The 15,679-nt window shown below is 38.8% G+C and overlaps 1 protein-coding gene across 2 annotated transcripts; it reads left to right on the top strand.

Annotated features, from left to right (window-relative positions):
- The first annotated feature begins 1,590 nt into the window (after positions 1-1,590).
- cpsf6 (cleavage and polyadenylation specific factor 6) lies at positions 1,591-15,504 on the top strand. Of its 2 annotated transcripts, XM_029495025.1 has the most exons (11): positions 1,591-1,823; positions 2,863-3,072; positions 3,229-3,332; positions 3,737-3,882; positions 4,107-4,280; positions 5,165-5,272; positions 6,225-6,723; positions 6,895-7,010; positions 7,108-7,261; positions 7,513-7,711; positions 13,508-15,504. In XM_029495025.1, exons 1-10 carry the CDS (start codon positions 1,764-1,766, stop codon positions 7,697-7,699), a joined length of 1,758 nt encoding a protein of 585 aa, XP_029350885.1. In that variant the 5' UTR covers positions 1,591-1,763; the 3' UTR covers positions 7,700-7,711; positions 13,508-15,504. The 2 variants fall into 2 exon arrangements, with proteins under 2 accessions (XP_029350885.1, XP_029350886.1); XM_029495026.1 differs by lacking the exon at positions 5,165-5,272 and having other exon boundaries at positions 1,592-1,823; positions 7,513-15,504.
- The last annotated feature ends 175 nt before the right edge of the window (positions 15,505-15,679 follow it).

A 15,679-nucleotide genomic window follows, 5' to 3' on the forward strand; every position in this document is an offset into this window, starting at 1 on the left:
CTGCCTTTCCGTTATTATCAGCTGTGTCTTTCTCTGTATTTGTACATACTGTCTGTAATTATGTTTTGGTGAAAATGTGGAAACTGCAACTTTCACATGGTCACATGCTCAAGTCTATGACCAGCATGGATAACACAATGATAGACTAAAGTTTGAAATGCACTCACATTCTCTGAAATTTTAAGAATGCTTTCAGTTTGCATGTGTTTGCCACAAATTATAATTTTAACCTTTACCAACATATAATTGATTCAGGAATTGAAACAAAGACTTTATATGTAAACCTATTTTATTGCTTTGCTTGACTATGGTTTTTGAATACTCTTCCTAGCCCTTGTTCTCATGTATCTGCTTAACAATAAAAGCTAATTCACTCTGAGAGACAATATAGTCTTATAGTTATGGAAGAAACTCGGTCATAGGATGATTTCTAAAAATGTCTCATTCGCTAATTAATTTTGTAAAACTAATAGGGTATTTTTGCATACATTGGCTTGTTTGTTTCATATTCTTCACTGCTTTGCTCAGCATTTCATTGTACTTGGACTCTGAGTGATCCTTTAGCTTTTTCTATCAGATTTTTTATCATCTTACAAAGCATGTGTATGAGTCGAAAAAATGCTGATGACAAAATAGCTTGAGTTTTTTGCCTGTTTAGGAAAATGACAGAGACATTCATGCGTGTGCATCATTGCAATATTTTCTCTCTTGCTGGGATTATGAGGGTTATCATTTGTCTCATTTTGTTTGTACCACTACACAAAGACTGTAAATTGTCTGGTTGACATGTCCACATTCTATGTAGCCATGAAGCCATGATTTGTACAAAAGAAATTAAATTATCCATATGGTTTTTGTACTGTATTTGTTGTTGTTGTGTATTGTGTTGTAGCAGTACGAGGCTAAAATAGAATCAGTCCATCAATTTATTAGTGATGGGATGTTCAATTCTTTTTACTGATTCAGGTCTTTTAATCTCGTTCAGTAAAATGAACTAATCTTTTTTCAAGTAATTTGTTCATTTTGTTCATTTGAACTTGACTGACTCTTTTTAAACCACAAATGAGTCAAATGCAGTTTCTCTTCAAATCCTCAACAGCTTCTATACTGACAATAAGTTGTTGAAGAAGAGGCAGCAGGGAAATATTTTTTAGAGTTCTTAACGTGATTGTGGTAGATTGTGATAATATGCTTGCTGTGAGTAACATGCCAAAGATTAAGCAGCGCTGCAGCAATAAAATGTTCTTTACCAACAGCTTTCATCACATATGTTGAAATCACAGGTCTTTAAATTGTAGCTGGGTTCTAATCCTTTTAACATTATGAAGCCTAATTTAGGACATTTTCACAACAGAGTGCATTATTACAGCGTCTTTTGGGTTTAAAGGGTTCAGTGTTGCAAAACTATCTGTAAATAACATGATATTTTTTTCTATTTGCTTTACTTGTAATAACTCCAAACTTTGATTATGGGCTGGACTGCCAATCATTCATACATATCAGTCACACCTTTAATCCTGCCAACATTAGAGCAAGGTGGATAGAGAGTCAGATCTAAGCTAAAAGGCGGAAGTCAGCGTGTTTTTCGCAGCATTTGATGATATTGCATGCAGCAGGGTGTAAAAGCTGAGGGTTGCTTTGGAGGGGGACATCAGGTGAGGCTTTGCAGTGAGTGAGCCGGACCAGCAGGGACGCTTGTGGTCCGTCTCTTCCGCTTTGTTCGCGGCTCACTGTTGGTCTGCACCGCGACGGGTCAGAGGAAAATGGCGGACGGTGTGGATCACATCGACATCTACGCCGACGTAGAGGAGGAATTCAACCAGGTAATTCACTCCCCGTTGTGCGCTTCTACAAATACTGCCATTTTTTTTGTAGCTCCGTGTAAATAATCTGTTCTTGCTGTGATAAGAGAAAAGCCTGCTCTGCTGCTAAAACGAGCCTCTCTCGCATTCAGGCCCGCCGTCACATTGCTGCGGAGCTGCAGCAAAGGCTAACATTATCGGCTCCAGATGTTTCATTTGTTGTGTTGTGGCTATCAAACCCGCAGCCTTCTTTCGTGCAGTCATCGACAAACTTTGTGTAGAGGTGGTTTTATCTGTGTGTGCATGCGAAAAGCCGCCGCTCATTGTTCTGCGTTCACGACGTCAGCATGGCCGACTATGGCGGGTTAGAAATAAACATTTGCGTTCGCCAGCTAATAGTTAGCCACCGGTTTCTTTTACAACGAGTTTGTTTTTGATTCGCCCCTTTTGTTGGTCTGTGCTCATTAACTTCTTTTAAAGGGGAGGCAGTAAAAAAGGCACGTGTGAAATTAATGAAATAAGAGCGCAATTGTTTTTGAAATTCAAGCGTAATTAGCTTGACTGTTAGCTTCGTGTAGCCTGGTAGTTGTTGTCTTCTTCCATACACGCCCCTTTCCTGCGACGTCAGTTTAATCCAGTATGCAAATTGAGGTTTGTTTGTGTGTAATTTAGTGTAAGCATAAACAGCAGCTACTCCAAAGTTGTGTTGTGTTGCCCCGTTGTGTCTGCTGTGTCGGTCCGTGCGGTGAGCTCTCAAAGCAAACACTTGTTTCTAAAAAAAAAAAAAAATCAAGCTTCGTTGTCACTTTGAAACGTGTTTCAGCTGTGATGTGTTCACTGACTCCATTTGGGGTGGGGGTAAATCTGAGATCTACAGGTAAATAAAAACTGCCCCTCATTCTTTGACTGGAGACTTCTAAATGCGATGAGTGTCAACATATGGGGCAACATTAATTTAAATGTTATGGAACATCCCTCTGCAGACTGTGATGACAAAAAACAGCAGCAACGTGCTTATAACATGTTTGTTTGACCAAACTCTGATTGTCATGTCTAACAGGAAGCTGACTATCCGGTTCATGAGCAAATTGACCTATATGATGATGTAATATCCCCATCGGCCAATAATGGTGACGCTCCAGAAGACCGTGACTACCTGGATGCACTGCCTGCACCTGGTGGCACTGAGGGAGGAAAGAGTGCCCCACCCAACGTGGTGTACACCTACACAGGAAAAAGGATTGCCCTGTACATAGGGAACCTCACATGGGTGAGTAACAAAGAGTTCTATTCATATTTTTGGTCAAGTACAGAGAACACATTTTCCCGAACTACACTATATTAACATCATATGCACGTTCTTAAATATTACATAATAATGCAAATTGCTATGAGTAAAAAGTGGCTGCTATCTTCTTTCATGCAGTGGACAACAGATGAGGACCTGACAGAAGCCATCCGGTCAATAGGCATCACAGATGTGTTGGAGATAAAGTTCTTTGAAAACCGGGCAAATGGGCAGTCAAAAGGGTGAGGTCTTCATTATGTAATCATACTAAATTATAGACTTCAATATTTATTTCTAACGCATTGACGCAATCAACTCCAAGGTCGGATTTAGCATTTCCATGCATGTCTTGTCTAAATGCTGTAACAGTGGATACCACTGGAAATGTATTTGGTCTTAGTTTATATAAAGTTTGACTTGGTGCACATTTCCTTTTTGAGTTGATGTTGGTGTGAATATTGCGAGATGATGTTTGAGACTATAATGACAAGAGCGTTTTGCTATCTAAAGATTAAAGCAAAAAGACACAGATGGAAGGTGACCTAGCAGTACGGACAAAGTCACAATAACTTATTACTCTTTAATGAAAAAAATGCATCTTTTAGAGTGTTACTTGCACAAGTGTAATTGTATGTGTGTCTCCTAGGTTTGCCCTGGTGTGTGTCGGCTCAGAAGCTTCATCCAGGAAGTTGATGGAATTGCTATCAAAGAGGGAGCTCCATGGTCAGAATCCCATCGTGACACCATGCAACAAACAGTCTCTCAGCCAGTTTGAGATGCAGTCACGAAAAAGTAAGTAGGATGCATAGTGTAAGTGCACTCAGCACGTATAAGTGAGTTGCATAGGCTGCGCCATGTCAGATTGTCTGCAAGTGCACTTTCAGAAAATACATGGACCCAGTGTCTTTATGAAATTCAGACAGAATGCACACAGCTCGATGTCTGTTAGTGCAAACGTAGTATAGATGTGTTTTTATGTATTAGATATGACAGTGTGTGGTCTCATTATTTCACAGGTACTCAGTCAGGTCAGATGTCTGGGGAAGGTAAAGCTGGTCCCCCAGGTGCAGGTCCTCGTGGAGGTTTCCCCATGGGTCGAGGCCGAGGAAGGTTCCCCGGACCACCTGGCCCTGGAGGAGATCGCTTCCCTGGTCCCGTTGGACCTGGAGGCCCGCCACCGCACTTCCCTGGTTAGTTTGATAACAGGCGTGCTAGAAGGGTGGGAGCAATGTTCCTGGGTGCCATGGGTGCATTTGGAAGACATACACACCATGAGTCAAATCACTGGCTTTCAACAGCATATATAATTTGGTGTCTATTGATCAGTTTTTAGTGCGACTCCCAGTTGGCAGAGGTCATGATCTGTCACAAGTTTATGGGTTGGTGGATTCCTGATTTAGACCTGGTATTAAAAGCTGTCCTCGCCTGTTATTTTGAATTTAATGGTTTTGTTTTCAGCCTCTTGTTATTAATGGGATATTACAACAATAAAGCATTTCAGCATATTGAAATAACAATCATAGTGAGACAGGGGCCATGAAAACATTACAGGACATCCATAAAATTCTGCTTCGTTCCTGGTTGTGCTGCTTTGTTTGGCACAGTCCGGTCTCTGCTGCTTTTTACGTCCGCATGGTTTCTAGAGAGGGCTGTCCCCCCCCTCTAAATCTCTCCTGGCAGGGCTACGTCTTTGCATGTTTCTTTGACATCTGTTTTATTCATATTTTGTCTCTCTTCCCTTGTAGATGAACAAATAGTTCCTCCCTGGCTGCAACTTACTACTCACTGCCAATTTCCAACACAACTCCTTGATCAGCAGTTTGCCCAAAGCTTCACTTGACAACTTACCAACCTTGAACAAATCTGTATTGGCTGTCTGTGACCTTCAGTAGGAAAGAATGGAGTTGCCCACTTTTTCTTTTTTATATATTTCCCCTTCATCGCGATTTAGCGCAGCTCTCATTTCGCTTCGTGGCTGGCCCCCCCATGTTGCTGGGCTGTGAAAGTCCGTCAGTTGGTAGGCAGAAGTTAATGCAGGGAAAGGTTGTGATTGGTTTGCTTTCTTCCCCATTAGGCTCGGGGATGAGACCAGATCTGATTAGGCACCAAGATGACCCTCTGATGGATATGAGTTTCAATCCCTTCCCGCCGGGGGGCAGGAACGGGAGCTGGCGTGGCAGAGGTGAAACACCTCGATTGATCTGGTTGATATGATTGATAGCCTTTTCATCCTAACCCTCAGCTGGTTTTAAGTGGAATAAAAAAATATTCGATTGAAACAGTAAGACTGGCTTCCCCTAAAACAGCTGAATTTACAAAAAAAACAACAAAACATCCCCTTGACAGTTTGCACCGAATGCTGTTGCTGCTTACTGAACAAACAGTTCAGGAGTTTTAAGTAAATATTTCAGTGTTAGTTCACACCATTTAGAGATATCCTTAGTTCAGGTGAGGGCGAGCTGTTTTGAAGGCCTTAATGAATCCTGCCAACTGCCTAGTACTTTTGTACCCTTTTTGCTCCTTATTCTCATCAAAAAAAAAAAAATACTTGGCTCTCCTTAAATTGCCTTGGAAAGGTTCCTTTGTGTAGACAACTGATTTTTAAAGCAAAATGTGTTTAACAAAGCCATATAAGACCCATGAGTGACCCTTATATACAGTATATGGATTTGGGAACTACAGTGTGTATGTTGCATACACAGGCAAATGAACAAGAAGTTCTGAACTTCTGAAGCCCGCTTGGAGAAATCTTTTTCATTGCCTTCTTATTTTTCAACATTATTTTGACACCCTTTCTTCACTTGTTATACCCTGTAGCTGTGGCTTGCTCTTCTTGATATGTCTGTGTCATTGTCTCTGCTTTGAACATCCAATCCTTAAAAATGAATCTAAGTTTGATTGAAACACAGAACCCAGGTTCCTGACATTATCGGAGCTCAACCAATTGATCGGACTTTCCAATATGCATTTTATGTTTTCATCTAGCAAGTGTCTTTGGTATTATTATTATTTTTCTTATCCAGAACACATACATCCATCTCACTAAAAGCTGAGGAAAACTCCACCTGCTGAAACATAAACAAGATAAAATAGTTTGATTCACAAGCTTCTATCTTGTCTCTTGTGTTTTCCAGGTGGAATGCAGGGTCCCCCACGTCCCCCTCCTGGTCCACCTGGCCCCCCTGGCCCTCCAGGACCTCCACCTCCTGGACAGGGTCTTCCCCCTCCGCTCGCAGGTCCTCCAAATCGAGGCGATAGGCCTCCTCCCCCTGTTCTCTTCCCTGGTCAGTTTGGCCAGCCACCAATGGGACCCCTACCTCCAGGCCCACCCCCTCCAGGTTACGGCCCTCCTCCAGGTCCCCCACCCCCTCAACAGGGTCCACCACCTCCTGGGCCCTTCCCTCCTCGGCCCCCAGGTCCCATTGGACCCCCCATGGCTTTGGCACCACCTCCACATATGCCAGGTCCCCCACCAGGTGGACCACCACCAGCCCCCCATGTCAACCCTGCCTTCTTCCCCCCACCGGGCAACAACAGCATGCCACCAAACGACAGCCGGGGGCCCCCAGGACCAAACGATCCATACGGACGCCCACCACCATATGAGAGAGGAGATTATGGTCCTGGAGGCCGGTAAGAGTGGGTGCAGTGACTGGAACAAAAATTAAATACTCAAATTTATATCTCTAATTGACACACTTGCACTGAGTCCAATAATGTTTTGTTTTGTTTTTTTTTTTTTGGTAATTGTTTTAACATAACACAAATTGTGACTTTTTTTTTACTTGGTCTGTGTTTTTATAGGGAGATTGAGGCGTCAAGGACCCCACTGAGCGAGGCAGAGTTTGAGGAGATCATGAACAGAAACAGAGCCATCTCCTCCAGTGCCATATCTAGGGCTGTGTCTGATGCCAGTGCAGGTAACACGTGTTTTACACAATATCACAATGTCACAAGCATCAAAATTAGAAACCAACAGTGAGGAAAGTTTATTGAAACCTTGTGTGTTCCCTTTAGCTGATTATGGCAGTGCTATAGAGACCCTGGTGACAGCCATCAGTCTGATAAAGCAGTCCAAAGTATCAGCAGATGACCGCTGTAAGGTCCTCATCAGTTCCCTGCAGGACTGTCTTCATGGCATTGAGTCAAAAAGCTATGGCTCTGCATCCAGGTACGATTCTTCTTAATGCCATCAAGTAGGACATTCAACATGTTGGAATATTTTGGGTATGAAAAGAAAAGGGGAAAAAACCTTGACAAAAGCTAACTGCAATATTTACCCCCCATTTGACATGCTTTGTGTCCCCTTTTGACTGACTAGCCTACACTTTTCACGTTTTGTGAAATGAGAATTTGGGCCCCATAATATTTAGTTTTTAGACATTTGAAACCCCAAACAATGTGAAAATCTTTGTGTCCCAGGCGAGAGCGGTCCAGAGAACGTGACCACAGTCGCTCCAGAGAAAAGAGCAGACGCCATAAGTCCCGCAGCCGTGACAGGCATGAGGATTATTATCGAGAACGCAGCCGTGAGCGGGACCGCCATCGTGAGAGGGACAGAGACAGAGACCGGGAAAGGGAGAGAGAGAGGGAGTACCGACACCGCTAAACAGGAGGAGAGGTGGGTACATCTTGGGTTATTTTTTTCAGTACTAAACATTGTTCTTTTCTTCTTCCTCAATGAAATTCTCTTGGACCTGAATTGAGACAGACCAGGCTACACAACGGGAGAAGAAAATTTGTGTTGAGTTTTAGACACGTTCTATGAATATAAAAACTTAGACAATAGAAGGCATTTAAACTTTCTTTATACTTATGAAGCCGTATGGTCACATTTCTATCTAAAATATAGACGTTAGTGTTGATTTGAATGAATTTTTGAGGAAAGGGAACAGGTGAGACCAGGTGAGCATCATCAAGACTTTGACGCTCAATCCTGTGGTTTCAGGTAGGTGTTAGGTAAGTGCTTTCATTCAAATTTCATAATTTGTGGTCACACTTGCGTATGTCTTTATGTCCATCTTTATTGTCTCATGGAGAAATGTGTGTGTAATACTCAATTATTGTATTCGCTGTGCTTGAAGGGGTTTGTACCTGTGATGTGGTATTTGGGCCAGTATCCCTAAAACAGAAAGTACACTGGTGGTGACTGGAAATTGATTTTGTGGGTGAATTGTTACTTTTTGGTCCACAGGCATTTGCTGCTGGTAAATTACAAAATTAATTCGGTCTAATTCATTTACAAAAAGAAGTACAAGTGGTACTGTTGTGCCTATACTAAGCGATTAAGTGACACTGACCCAATGCTGTTTTATGCTGTGATGTACACTGTATGAGTTCAAAACCTGTCTGCAAAAACAAACATGAGATTAGCTCATATAAAGTGGAGATGATCTGAACTTTGGTTTTACCAGCAACTTGGGCCTGTGGGTCAAAAGTTGAGTATTTATTTAGCGAACATATCAAGATAAGTTCTTTGGCATTTCATTATATACAAGTTTACAACTTATTAAAGCATATTGTCTTCTGCGTAGCATTATTAGTATGCTATCAATAGTGGTTCTAGGACTGATTGGCCAGTTTCAGATGTCAGGGTCCCCCATATCATTTTTTTGGTACTTAGAACTGATTTGGCAGTTTGTGTGATCTTTTACGATTTGATTGTATTTTTGAGGAAAAAAAATTGCAATGTTCAACTTGTCCAAGGTGGACCAATCTATATTTTGTAATGTTGTATGCATTTTACCATTTCAATTTATTGTCATGTTTTAAATGAAGAAAGCCGTGTCAATATCTGATGGATTTTGGGCATAGCATTTTGACAGTGCAATTGTTCCACATTTGCATGACAATATTTCCTGGTATTCTGATTTTGTCAAAGTGAATGTTTTATTGACCATTTAAATCATTGTACCTCAATTTAAGGTATTGAGGTGAAGTGGAAAAATAGTGACGCTTATGGCCATTTGATGTTGTGACAGCATTGATGAAGTAAGTGATCAAGTAACGATTCTATCAGTAGTAGTAATGTCGCAAATAATTTATTTTAGGCAAAATTCAAAGAAAATATAGAATTTAAATTTTCTAATGGATTGATTTGTCGATTTTAAGACGTTTTTTGTTTTTGTTTTTTTTTTATCAAATTGGTTAACAATCAGGATCAATGACTAATTAAGTTAATTGTTTCACAAATACATTATTGCTAAGAGTAAACCACTTAGCAACATTTAGTCATAACTGTAGAAATAAAATGCTGGATGAGGAAAAAACTATTTCGAATCCCAGAATTTTGTGCCCGTCTTCAGGCTATTATTCAGACTATATATTGGAAAGCGTGATAACTTTGTCAGTGCAAACATAAAAATTATTTTGAGGTAATAAACAACTAAAAACTTCAAATTTTTCAATACAGTAAATTCACAATTATTAGGGAACGGATACATATTTCCAATTTTTTTTTGTGTATTTTTTTCCTTTTATGTGACTCTTGTATGTCCATTGAAGTCATTCCCATATAGGTTGCAGTGTTAATTTTTTGTATAATCTTTTGCCAAGCCAGAATGATTTACCAATGAGAGAGTGTTTTAGCTCATAGCATTATGGATGGCTTTTTGACATTTAGATAAAACTATCAGCTTGTACACAACTGATGTGTGTTGTGGTAATTTATTTTAGGTTAATATTTTAGGCAAGCTGTCTGAGACGTAATGTTTTAATTAATTCTCAGCCTTAGGTTTCCACATTATGATTTTGTATTCTTTGTTGGAAGATTATTTATTCCATCTCGCCACGATATATTGATATTGAACTATTCTGTGCTGCCGAGGCTCCCAGATGTCTGGGACAGTCTAATAGGTGTATTGGGCCCTTCGGCATCTCTGCACAGCTGTGCATCACCCCAAATAATAATTCTCAATTTTAAATAAGCTTTCAGAGAAAATTTTGTCCATTTCTGACAAAATATCTTCACTGGACATGCATGAAACATGCTCTGCACAGGAGCTACATTATAAATTGGCATTTCTCTTATTCTGAGAAGTATTAAATGGGGTGGTTTTGCTTGTGGGGTTGCTGAACTCTGAAAGCAGGCAAAATCCATACCAAAAGAATGTAACACAGTTAATCTCCCAGTAATCTGTAATGTTATTTAGTGTAGAATTTTTAGCTGTCACCACTTGCTGATTTGATCTGACCTCTGTTCCACTCAATTGTCCTTTATCTGCACAAGCTGTTGCTGAAAGGTTAGACCTCTGTCCACTGGGAACCTCTTAATTTAAATTACTTTTTCATTCTAGTGTTTTTCACATTAGAAAGTAATTATCAATAATGCTTAATGGCTTTATTTTCACTCACAACACAGCTTTTTTTATTGTAATTGAATGTCAAAAGCACTTTTAAGGAACGCTTCAACAGAGCACTGCAGTTTCAAAAGTAGAAGTGCAAAAACAGCCTCCTAACACGTTGGTATCTCATTGAGATAAGAGATTCCCAGTGGGCACAAGGCTGAACAACATGTGGTCGTGTGTAGATGCCAAATATGCATATGTTGAGTATATTCTGACAAAGACGTTTCTCATTTAAATTATTGAAGTCAATTCGAAAGGAAGTGGACAATACTGATCTAGTGAGGCCATTAATGTCCATTTTCACCATGTCCAACTATCTCAACGTGTTATTCAGGAAACAATTAAGAGCCAACTGTTTTTCTGTTAATATTGCCATGGATAATGTACAGGTTCAAATGACTTATTGCAGGTGTGCTCATGCTGGTTTCACAGCGAAAATGCCCTTTTTAAACAAGCTCATTAGTAGCTCGGGTTAAACCGGGGTCAAACAGTATGACTCAAATGTTCATAAGCCTTCGTAAACATTTAAATTATCAGGTGAAAATTAAGTTTATGCTTAATACATCTGACTTTAAGATGTGGACCACAGTCAAGGTAGAGAACAACACATATTTTAATCATGTTTAAGATGTGTAAAGAAAGAAGCTGTGTAGTTGTCACACTGAGTGGAATTGCAAGAGAGCTAACTATTTTTAAGTTTTTCTGAAGATGTGATCATTATAATAGAAACGAAGGTGAAACACACAGAAGCTACAGTAATCAATATAGTCTGCACAGTGGGAATTAAAGGAGCCGTTCATAGATTTCCTGTTGCTGCAGGGCCAAATTTAGTGTTAGCCGCTGTTTACCTACCAGTGTAGAAAAGTAGAAATCTTAGTTCCATTGCAGAGAAGCTCTTTCAAAGCAATAATTTTTGCTTCCATTTCTTTTACGTCTTTTCTGAGCTTTGCATTAAAGTGTTCTTGCTGTGAAAACTTGTCACAACTTTTTCTATTTCTGTTCTACAATAATGATTGAAGCTCTTTTGAAGACTGGTAAACAGTAAGCTGATTATGCTAACATTGGCTATGTAGCAATAGTAAAACATACAAATATGGTTTAAAAGGTAAGTATGTCAGGCTGTTCAGGGAGCTGTTTGACCCTGGTTTGGCTCATTTACATGCTGTTAGCTGAAGCACTGCTATATATTGTTTTTGATGAACTATAATATTCTATAATGAACAAAGGTTCCATAATATGGCATTTTTTGTAATATGAGGGAAGAGCTTAGTCTGATATTTAGATTTCTTTCGACCACTAAAAGTTAAGTGATGACCATTTCCAATTGTGCTGGATATTGTAGTCACTTCTGAATCGTGGTGTGTTGATTAGTACAGTTTAGATTGACTACTGTGTGATATAACATATTATTGTCGGCTAAAATGTCTGTCTGCTTCATGTAAATCAAAACCTCTTCTACAACAAAAACGTGAACGCTGTTAAATATGCAATTTAATCTTTGAACCATATAAAACCATGTATGTATTGAGCCTGTAACTGAGGCCATTTCAATGTTATACCAGTTCTATTTGGCAACTTTGGCCCTGTAAAGCAAAGCCCCTTTCATCAGGGCGCAATTAAGTGATTTGATCTGTTGGAATTGTTATCATTTTATATGAAAATGAACATTTCTGCTCAGGGGGCTAGCTATTAGATAGATAATAGCAATGTAATCAGATCAGTCCAGCTACCATTTCAAAATATGAGGTAACCTCTCATACTGGGCGTTGTCTTCCTCAGTGACACGAGCTATTGCTGCTTGTTCACTGGTATTATGTAAACAAGACCATACAAGGGTATATAAATTACATTACGATAAACTTTCTGTCATTTGTAAAAACCCTGATATACTTTTGGCAACTATATCATTGGGTTGTGGCACAGTATTACCTGCTTTGTGTGAGTGCGATGCGTGCATTTGTAGTTCTGTCTTTATCTACTGTCCCTTTGTTGTGTTTTCCACCTATTTTACACGTATACTACCTAAAAACTGATCATGCACTGTTCTGTGAAATTGATGATAGCACATTCTTCACTGATTTAGTTCTTTGTCTTGTTCAAGTTATATCGTAATGTTGAAATATTGAAAATAATATTTTGTTTTTGAGTTATTTGAATGTAGGACCCATTTTGATTGGTCTCTAAGAAGTGAAAGAGAAATATTGGAAATATCCTGGCTTGCAGCTTAAAAATCTAACTTGTGCTTCATCATTAAACTGCTCAGAGGTTTGGCAACAGCTTAAAAACAAATCAACAGCAAAGGATAGAATAAGCTAATTGCTCTTGATTGGAGAAATGATATGATGATAGGTGAGACATCTTATAGGTACTAACGTGGCTTTTTTGTCATTGTTTTTGATCTTTACCTTTTGCTGATTTCAAGCGAATACAACAGTACACAAAAAACTTGATTGACAGCATAATTGAGAGTGAGGCCACACTATATAAATAGATGCCCAATTAAGCTGTTGACAATAAAGAGGAAATATTTTCACCTCAGCATAGCTTTTCTTGTTCCCTCATGTCCATCCTTGATGTTGTAGTTTTGTGATTACTGTAGACTGCTCTGTAACGATATCAAAGGTCACTGTCCCAAGATAACGGTTTTATACATGAAATCCTGTGTAAATGCAGATTTTTTTCTGCTTCCTGGACATCTTCTGTTGATATTTGCATGATATTTCTCTCTGTGCGAGGGTTAGGGGCAATTCACATTCAACTGAGACTTTCAAGTGAAACAAATATTTTGAAGACTTTATTTAAAAGAGAGAGAAAGAAGGAAAAGGGGCTAAAGGTTGGTTTCTCCACTTCTCTCCAAACCTTTCCTTATCACACATCCTTTAAGACCATAAAATGTTAAATAAGTGGACTCTGACAAACTCCAAGCCTTGTGACTCAGTGATGAATTGAACCCAGCCTTGGCGTGGATTTAGTATGAGTAGTGTAGAGGTTAATTGGTGGGTGGGTGCTGGGGTGTTCACTGTTGGGCTGCCTCGAAACCAAACCACACCCTTCGTTTTGACACCTTTCAGCTCACGTGGATCAAAGATGGATGGAAGGAAAAGGAGGAACGCTTTCAGTGCACCACCACCAATTCCTCCCCACCCTGCATGACCGGACAGGATAACCACCACCACCTCTTCCTTCACCCCTCCATCTCTCTTCTCTCCTTCTCCACCCATCCTTCTCTCTGTCTGTTCATCTTGTCTGCCTGATTGAGAGCAGTGGATGGAAGACCCAGACCTGTGTAAGGCTATGTTATCCAAACACCTATACTCATGGTAACTAAAGATGAAAGAAAAACTTTCCGAACAGCTCTTTTATTTTTATGATGTTTTATTTGACATGATAATGAGTATGAGTGATGCTTTTTGCAAAGAAACAATAAAATAGCCCGCACAACCCCCCCACCCTCCAAATAGAAAACACAAACATTACATCCTGTGTTTGCTTTTTTTTTTTCTTTTTTTTTTTTTTCTTTTGCCCGCTGTACTGTGTACATTCAGTTTAGTGATCAGTTTTTATAGGTTACATGTTGGATGTTTTCACCACACCTCTCCTGCTCATTCTCATTTATTCTTTTCATGGTTAGTATGTTTGTAAATGTCTCTGCTTTTGATTAAAAATTAGATGGTGTTGTAATAAAAAATGTTTACTGAGGTACACTTTGGATTTGGTGAATTCCTCTACATTTTTGACTCATTTATATTAAATGTGCATTTCAGAATGCTAAAATGTTTTTCATATTGAATTTGTCTGCTCTAAGATTATGCTTTTCAGCTGTGTTCGTGAGTGGCTTTCCTTTTGTTTTGGTTATTTTCTTTTTCTTTCTTTTTTTTCTTATTTTTCCCACACGTCCTGAAAGAAATTTTCACAAGGTAAGAGAAATTAAAAAATTTCAGTAGCATGGTCTGACTGATGGATGAAAGTATAAACTGTAGACTTGTAACCTTTGAAGGTATACAAATTCAACTTTCTGGACAATTTCAGGTAAACCATAAACCAAAAAAAAAAAAAAAAGACTTACAATGTTCAAAAAAATGGTTTTGGATGTTTAATTCATATGTATTTTCAGCGATAAGCTGACACAATTGCAAAATAATGTCATTGATATCTGTTTTGTTTCGTAAATGTGAAATGCAGTCATTCTTACATTTGATTCATATTAATTTAAGCAGCCATTGTGAAAGCATCCCTGGAATTGATTATTCTACAAATAATTCAATCCCAAATGTGTAAAAATTTCCTTGTAACTGTCCCCTTTTCACTCCTGTGTTCCATAGGCAACATGTTTTTGTATGTTATTTTTTTAACACAACAAAAGGAGCATATTCAAAAATTCAGTACAGCTGGTGGTTCCAGTACACTTTGTTAAAGGGACCGTAACACCAGCATTGGCATTAAGCATTTAGCCAGATATTTTATTCCACTACCCATCATGTTTATGCCTTGCATTTATGTTGAAATAGGCCATGATTGTAAAGACTTTGGGATACTAAGGTTTATATTATATTTGTTGAATATAATGGGTTTGGTGAAGAAGCAGTTAAATGTATGTTGGTTGTTTTTTGTTTTTTCTTTATTTTTTTGCCCCCCTTTTGGGGGTTTTTACTATAACAACAAAAATACTTAATATAAAAACATTAGGCTTAGCTGTCATAAATACACGTGAATTTAAACCACAAACTGAGACAGAGTTTTGAAATAGAGCAAATAAAATACAAAAATACTGTGAAGATTTGCATCAGTAGTGTCTGATCAGAGATGCCATTTTTCTGTTATTTCAAACAAACGCTAACATTTATAAGAAGGTAGGCAAGGTTTCTGGTTAGATTTTTCATATTGTTTCTCTAATGTTGAAAATTAAGTTTCCTCTTGCACTATTCCCTCCATTTTATCAGATCTTGTTTTACTTCTGATGGTGAATGTTTTGTATTCAGGTTGGTTCAAATCTCCATGACCATCCCCTTAAATACTGCCTCGCAATCTGTATATGATGTAAAAAAAAAAAAAAATTGTGGAACTCAAACGCAAACTTTTTATTATTCTTTCTTTTCTTTTTTTCTTTTTCAGGTTAAGCGGAATGTAGAATTCAAACAATATAAAACAGTCATTCTCTTAAAATGCATATTTGTTAATGAACAATGTGGAAAATTTTTGCAGAGGATGGCGTTTCTTAACTATTCCTAAAAGATGTTGCTGCT

This window comes from Echeneis naucrates, chromosome 23, assembly GCF_900963305.1.
Source record: "Echeneis naucrates chromosome 23, fEcheNa1.1, whole genome shotgun sequence".
Taxonomy (NCBI): domain Eukaryota; kingdom Metazoa; phylum Chordata; class Actinopteri; order Carangiformes; family Echeneidae; genus Echeneis; species Echeneis naucrates.